At 40.2% G+C, this 8422-nt stretch overlaps 1 protein-coding gene across 4 annotated transcripts in view; it reads left to right on the forward strand.

Moving 5' to 3' along the window:
• tctn1 (tectonic family member 1) overlaps positions 1-8422 on the forward strand; it is a 30368-nt gene that overhangs the window by 16354 nt on the left and 5592 nt on the right. For all 4 annotated transcript variants that reach the window (XM_015022409.1, XM_015022411.1, XM_015022412.1 and 1 more), the window contains 2 exons: positions 369-497; positions 1765-1853. In XM_015022409.1, coding sequence (XP_014877895.1) covers positions 369-497; positions 1765-1853 — 218 coding nt within the window. The remainder of the gene's footprint in view (positions 1-368; positions 498-1764; positions 1854-8422) is intronic.

Here is an 8422-nt window from a genome sequence, read left to right on the forward strand (position 1 = left end):
CCTGTTGGAGTAGTAAGGTTTTACTGAACCTCTGCTTTGCTTCTGCTAGCAAATGTGTTAGCAGAAGTCTAGAACATTTGCTAGACTTCTGCTAGCAAAATGTTCTAGACTTCTGCTAGACTCAGAAGTCTAACAGAGAATCTTCCTCTAACCATGAATTTGCTGAAATTCTGACAATATTAACAATCCTGTAAATCATATCAGCAGACCCAAAGACCACTTGATTGTTGAGTTTTTTTTAAGCTGTAATGTTAAAGACAAGAATACATTATTGAACCTCTAAAAATAACATGTTCTACATATTTTCATTAAAACACATGAATGTTTTTAACACAGAGACCAATTGCAGTTTTTTTTTATCTCCTCAGGCTGTATATGTGATTAAGTATAAGTCAAGTGGTGAACTAGTAAATGCCAGCGTGTCTCTGGTGCTTGGCTTTGTCAACACCAGCAGGACTCACAACTCACTGCAGCAGGAGTTTCAGGTTATATTCCAGGTAATAATTCACCTTTTTACGCTACAGAACATTATAGCATCACTTCTCTATAGATACAGCAGTATCTCACTAACACCTGCTTTCATGGCAAGTGTTATGATTTGATACGCATATTGAACAACATCAGAGACTTTTATTTCACAATAGTTGTAGGGGTGCACCAATTGCAGTTTTCTGGCCAATCACTGATTTTTTTGCTGAAAAGTTGCTAAATATAACAACAAAGTTGCTAAGTTGGTAACAATAGCTGTGTTTCTACTGGCCATACAATTACACAAATTGGAATTACAAAATAAAATAAAAAATAAAATAATCTGGTTCATGGAAACAGTGTGATTTAAAAAATTAACTATTATTCAATGAAAGGTTTTTCATTGAATAACATGAGTTATGAGTTATTCATGACTCATAGCTATATTTGAGTATATTTGTAGCCTGCAGTGGCTACAAATAAGCCAATTAGCTACAATTATTTGTAGCCACTGGCCACCATGGACAAGACGCAGCTGCCTCCACCAGAGCTCTCACAGTTCATCAAAAGTTGGAGTTTGTCCTTCCAAACTATTCAATCCAAAGCTCTTCTGTAAAACTAACGGCTACAATAATGTGGGGCTTGTTGTTGCAACACCTCAATAAGATGCTGACAACTTCTCTGATGGCTGGGGATGAGCACTAGTGTCATGGCTGAAATATTAAAACATCTTATGTAACTGTTTACATCCATCACTGCCATCAGTTTTAATGACATAATGCATGAACAAACGTCTTCATGTGGGAATTGAATTGCATTTCATATTGAAACACCGCAATTTCAAAATAGTGTTTTTTTGATATTAGTAGAACATCAAAAAGGTAAAAACACAGTTACTGCGGTGGCTGTTGTTAACTGCACACGTCCAGACATCCTGGTGGGCAGGTCTGTCAGTCAGTCCTGTCTCACATCAGAACAAATGGAGACAGTAGTTGAATTTCAGACCTTTGCAGAGGGAGATAAGATCAGTTGCACTTGTCGGTTGATTGCAGATCTCCCAAAGTGAAGGAAATCATGGCAGATTTATTGGTGGATCACTCGTTAGTTATTTTAATTCTGTCATGAAACTCTATGTTTTTGCTGCTTGTGTAAAACCTACCAAGTGGGTGTTGAGTTGACTAATGAAAACAATTGGTGACAATTGTACTCAATTCTGTATAAATTGAAAATGAACTGCACATGTTTTCCTGACACTAAATCAAAGTGCTTTTGTTTTTTCCTGTGCTTTGCATAAAGGCGGATGGCGGGGAGCCTACAGTCCATTACAGTGGAAACCCGGGCTATGTGGTTGGAATGCCTCTCATGTCAGGAGACAGAGCAACAGAATATCCTTCTTATGGGTTTCTAAGCCACGGATGACAGTGAAAATCTCTGGAAATTTAAATATAAAGTTCTTGTTAGGGATAAACTTGCTGACTCAATTTGATCCGGGATGTATCCTTATCAGTGTTGTAGTACTCGAGAACGGTCTTGGTCTCGATACCAGTCTTAAGACCATTTTCTGATGGTCTCNAGACGGCTTCCCGCGCCCCCCTGCAATGACACGGCGCCCCCCCTAGGGGGCGCGCCCCACAGTTTGGGAACCTCTGATTTAAACTAATTAAATGAACGCGCTAAGAGGTTTTATGAAACTTTGCTAAAAACAAGAGCAAGTTTCATAAAAATTTAATTTCTAATAAATAAAATAAGGAATGTCAAGTTTTACTTTGGTATCGTTTTTAGAAAGAAGGAAATAATTTAAAATATGTATATATTTTTTAAACACATCAACATCAAATTATTATCAGCAACTGGATTTGTAAATGAGTATTTCCAAGAAAGACATCAAATCTTTATAGTTTTCTATAATTCTTTCCTTGTAATTTTACGACTTGCTTGTGGTAATTTTGCATCTTTTTTGGGCAAGTATCATAACTTTCCCTAATACTCTGTTTTTTTCCAATTTATCATGGTTAAAGCCATTATTTGACCTTTAACCCTTCACCCAGTTTGCTCACATTTCACTTTACAAGTTTATCAAAACAAACTTTCATGGAACAGATTGTTAAAAACGATTCTCCACCTGAACAGGTGTTTGAAGAGGACGTATGAGAAGGACCTGCCGACGGTGGGAGTGGTGCTGATCTACCTGAACGAGGCCTTGTCCATCCTGAAGAGGGCGCTACGCAGCATCATCGACCGCACGCCCAAACACCTGCTGAAGGAGATCATCATGGTGGACGACAACAGCTCCAACGGTGGGTTGGTTTGGTTCCAGGCTGGGTTTGGTTCCAGGCTGGGTTTGGTTCCAGGCTGGGTTTGGTTCCAGGCTGGGTTTGGTTCCAGGATGGGGCTTGGTTCCAGGCCGGGCTTGGTTCCAGGCTGGGGTTTGGTTCCAAGCTGGGGCTTGGTTCCAGGATGGGGCTTGGTTCCAGGCTGGGGTTTGGTTCCAGGCCGGTTCCAGGCCGGGCTTGGTTCCAGGCTGGGGTTTGGTTCCAGGTTCCTGATTTGATTGATATTTGTATAAAAGGAGAAATATTACGTGTTTTCCAGACACATAGTGACATTTTATAGCACCATCGAATTGTTACCTTCAGTTCTATATATCAAATGTGACTTAAAAGAAATTTGACTTCATAATTTAATGTCTTGAAATTGGGCCTGTGTCTCTTTAAAACCTCCTGCTCTTTCTGAAGCTCCGCCTCCAGGAAGTCATCCCAACATGGCTCCTCTTTAACCCTTTAACGTTTGTGCCAGAGTTGCTCTGAGCAGCAGCTCCTATAAGGAGCTCTGCAGTTCCACCAGGTGTTTGCTAATTGCTGCTGGCTAGTCTGAAGAAGCCGAGTTGGGGAGGAGCTGCGCCTCAAAGGCGGGGCTAGGTCCACCCAGGTGTTTTGCAGCTGAATAGTTGCCATGGAGATTAAAGAATTTCTCAGACATGTAAAAGACCTGAGTTGGTCCCCACCTTCTTCAAATCAGACAAAATTGGTGTCAAATGTTTGTGTTACGTTTGTGCTGGTTAGTGCAGCAAAAACGGTGGGGAAGCCAAGTTCACTCAGGTGTAGAAAAGAATCAAAGCAAGGCTCCAGGTTTGTTTCAATGAGAGAAAAACATTAAAACATGATGGGGAAATCAAAAAAGTCGATTTTACACAATACGGCTCCTTTAAAAATAAAATATCCTGCTCAACTTTCACAGTTGTAAAACTAAAATAACTCCTTTCTACTGAGTTTTATGAAATGCAGCCTGTTAGTTGGTGCATGTTGAAATGAGAAATGAATGCTTGTTGCATGTCAGTAAACTCTGGAGAGACCAGAAACGGATATGTGAGGAGGAACCACTGGGTTTGAATGCCTGTCCTGACTGTAGTGTTATGAAAAGTATTAACAAACAAGTGGTTGATTTATGTCTCTGTTTGTTCACATCCAAACATCATTTGCGTCACTTGCGTTGAATCTGGTTTGCATTCCAGTTCCTTCATTTCAAAGCACTTTTCTGTCCACCCTGATTTCTCAACAATGCTCTGCTTTCATTCCAGAAAACCTGAAAGGCGACCTTGATGCGTACGTTAAGTCACTGGAGGAGGAGAACCCGGGCCTGCGGATCACCAGGGTGAGGCACACGGAGCAGAAAGGCCTGGCGTTCGCCAGAGCGTCCGGCTGGAGGGCGGCCACCGCCGACGTGGTGGCCATCTTGGACGCTCACATCGAAGTCCATGAGCTGTGGTAGGAACCAGAACCCCAACAGGAAAACACTTTCTGCAGCTGCTCTGCGCAGTCTGACAGGCTGTAGTTCTGAATGAACCAATCAGAAGCCTAGAAAGACATGTTGGGTAGGAACTGTTCTTCTTTTAATAACCAGTTTTCAGTGACTTTTACTCTAAATCAGACTGTAATGAACCAAAATCTGCATTTAATTATTTTAGTAAGCCCAAATAAAGCAAGTATTTCCAGTGAGAGACCCAAATCCTCTTCTTGTAAAATACACTGCTCAAAAAAATAAAGGGAACACTCAAATAACACATCCTAGATCTGAATGAATGAAATATTCTCATTGAATACTTTGTTCTGTACAAAGTTGAATGTGCTGACAACAAAATCACACAAAAATCATCACTGGAAATCAAATTTATTAACGAATGGAGGCCTGGATTTGGAGCCACACACAAAATTAAAGTGAAATGTTCCCTTTATTTTTTTGATCAGTATATTTTGAACATATTTTTTCCAATTAAGTCTCCGAAAAATATGCAGACTGGTTGCTTTCCTTTTAATGAGGCAAAACTTATTTTCAGGTGTAGCCTGAACACTGATTTCCTTAAAAAATGGACTAAAATAGAATATTGCTCACTTATTGGTGAGTAAGGAAAAAAACTGGCAGTTGTTTAGCTCTTAAAAGTGTTAATCTTTTGGCCCACAGGTATTTTTGACTTTATAATTTTGGTATAATCATATGAGAAAAAAGTTTTAACATTTCCTGAATAAAGGAGATATTACAAGTTATTTTAAGGGAGACACTGTATGTAAAATATCAACATGAAATGAATGTTGAGCATATGGATAAATAAATCATTTTTAAACACATCAGCATCGAATTATCAGTAGCAGGATATTTCTCATTAATGTTAAACATCAGCGTTCATTCTGCTAACATTAGGACTATAATCTTGTAATTGAACAATAAAAATAAATTGCAGCTGTAATACTCTGTTCAATTCACAGAAGGGAGGATGAAAGCCACTTTTTAAACATAACTTTTTTTTCTATTTTAGAAAAGAAAATGAGGAAAAACATAGATCAAAATTAGAAATCCGATCTGGTGTGAAAATGATGAGTTATTTTTAAGCCATGTCGCCTGGTTGTAATTGCGACTGCAGCCGTTTTTATGTGAATGAAATGTAAATGTTTAGCAGAGGGGGCGTGGCCAGCTGCAACTTATTTGCATAAAAGTAACAGAGGTGAAAACGGGAACTGAGGAGGTGAAATCTGATTATCAAAGATTTTGTAAAAAAAAAACAAAAACGTAACAAATGTTTTGTATCCCAGGGTGTCCAAAGAGTGGCCCAGGGGCCATTTATGGACCCTGAATGACACAGATTGGTCCCAGTGGAGCAGGAGGTTCTGACCCACAAATTCTCACAAATGCGTCACAATTTCATGAAGCAGACCTTGGTGCACCCAAATCTGCTTTTAATTACATTATTAAAACTTGGCAGCAAGTATTAAAAAAGAAAGAATAACTTGTGTTTTTGTTGAGAGAATAGATCAAATCTTTTTAAATGTTTTCAATCGAGGCCAAAGTAAATAAGTGAAGTAACTGCCTTTTTTGGCTCTTCTGAAATGTTAAATCTAGAAAGATGTACACATTCCTTTCCTACAAAAATGTGATTATTTTATTTGTGTAAACTATTTCATGCTAAGTTTATTTTAGCATGAAGCAGGTAAAACTATTTCAATACAACTGTTTTTAGCCTTTAAAAAAGTAAATGTTTTGGCCTCTGTTTTCTAATATGACTTCTGGAGTCATATTAGGAACAGCTTGGACTCCCCTGCCACTGATCCGTCAGAAACTGTTCAGCGGGTTTCCTTCTGCATGAACCTGGTGAGAGGATTTTGTGCTGGAAAGAGTCCAAACCTCGGTTTCATTTAGCATCTGTGGGGTAAAGTAAACACGCCTGCTTGTACTGATACTGTGGATCACATACCGATCAGCTTCTCTGATCCGTTCTGCAGCTGTTCTGCTGCTTGTAATGCGGGCGCGGCTCCCACCGACTGTTTCCACCTCTGTTTCACCGGCACAGAGCAAGCAAATATTTTTTTATAACGTTATTGTCTGAACTCACAAAAACAATTATTTTATTGAGCTGGAACATTTTTTTCATCCGACACGACTTCTGCTTTTCAAACTCCACCCATTTCTGTAAGCATTGGCACATTCAGACACATCAGGTTAGGCCGCAGCAAGACCTGCCTGCCGCAGCAAGACCTGCTGCAGTTCAGTTTTCTAAAAGCAGAACTATGATGAATCTGCTGGAGAAATGTTTTTTATTTCTTATTTCGTCCGCCTCTCAGGGCCGAACCGCTGCTGACGCAGATCAAAGCCGACCGGACCACGGTGGTTTCGCCCGTCTTCGACAGGGTGAACTTCGATGACCTGAAGGTCATCCAGTACCTCCCTGCGGCACACGCGTTCGACTGGGCGCTGTGGTGCATGTATGAAGGCTTTGCGCCCGATTACTACAAGCACAACGACAGCTCCCGACCCGGAAAGTAAGTTCATCCTGCAGCTCTGCTCCGAGCTTCCAGCAGGATCCAAACTCCTCAACATCAGACATGACTGACCTCTTAACGGCCGACTCAGTCTATTTATAATCATAAACATAGTAAATGTTCAAATCAAAGCACCAATTCCCAACCCTGATTTAATGTTTCTTAATAACCTCAAAGTTAATGAGAAACGGCTGCTTAGGGACTCCACACCACCAGGGGGCCCCAACAACACTCGGTACATTGAATAATACAAACTTATGGGCTCTTTACACCTCAGCTTCCGCGTTCGGGGTAAAGCGGCTCGATTGTTTCCGATCCAATACAAATATCATTTACATTAGGTGCTTGGCCAAGGTTTGTACATCGATCCGAAGCCCCAACAAGTCAGCTGGAGAAAGGTTTTAAGATGTTCGCCTCGTTATACATTCACTGATACAAAGGTGAGTTTTACTTAAACTTTGTGGCTAACATTAACCTTAGCTTATGCTAGTAGGCAATATTCTCGGACATTGTTCTTGTAAAATGTGCTATTTAAGTATCTAAACATTCTAACGGACAATGTATTTATCTTATTTTCAAGTATATTATGAATGTTTATTGTCGTTAGTGTCACAGACTAACGGGGAGGTTACGGTTCGGACTTTTTACTTCCGAAGCCTGACGGAGCTCAACAAGCCTCATAGCTTAACAGTAGCGCAGCTCTGGTGTCAGAGATCTGGTTCAGCTGTTCAGGTTCAAAGTTGCTGCTTTTAGAAAATTATGATCGTGTTGCTTCATGTTTCCGTGTTATTTCGTTTTATTACCTTTGCATGTTTCTTGTGAAGAGCTGGGCTAGGGCGGTGTTTACAACAGTATGTACAGGCGGATCAGTTGCTCGGCTGTCTGGCTCTGGTCTGCTCTCTCGTTCCCATATACTCGCTATTTCAGGCTGAATACATAAGTGATTCCATGGAAATAACTCAGGGAGGCTCCTTTATTTATCATCCGTATCCCTCGTATTTTTAGGCTGATCCGGAGTGAAGTGAAGGCTGCAAACTTTGCTGTGCGGCGTTAGCTGGTAGCGACAGATATTTACAAGCCAGGATCGCTTGGAAATTAACGAAAACTTAAAAGCTCATTATATTAGGAAGACAACAACGTTCATAGTATTGCATTTTTTGCATCTGAAATACGACTTAGTCTTTTCTACCAGTCATGGTAACTCAAAGCGGAAACAAGTGAGCCGCATTAGCTCTTGGAGATGTAACGTCAACGCCGTAGGTGCAAAGAGCCCATTAGATTACCATACGCTGTCAGGATAGCATACATGCAGTGAGTACCATGCCTGCGCATTAAGAAGTCCGACAGTCAGAGGAGTTGTCAGCTCACCATACACAACAAGTTAAGATGAAAATAAGTAATTAAATTGTTTTCCATGATAACCACATAGATATACATGCATTGTTTTTTCAAATTGTATTTAAAGCAGGGTCTGGCTGCAGCTGGAGTCTGCTACAACACACGCCCATGTAAAACTCATTAACCTACTTAACCGCTAAGTCAAGATGCCATACAACTGTTAATAAAGTATATAATGATCTACGTAATGATTCTATGTTGCTAATTAAATAAAATTATATAGTAAAGACGTGTCTGACAGATATAAC

This window comes from Poecilia latipinna, unplaced genomic scaffold, assembly GCF_001443285.1.
Source record: "Poecilia latipinna isolate Pla-1442-1.1 unplaced genomic scaffold, P_latipinna-1.0 Scaffold3000, whole genome shotgun sequence".
Lineage (NCBI taxonomy): Eukaryota > Metazoa > Chordata > Actinopteri > Cyprinodontiformes > Poeciliidae > Poecilia > Poecilia latipinna.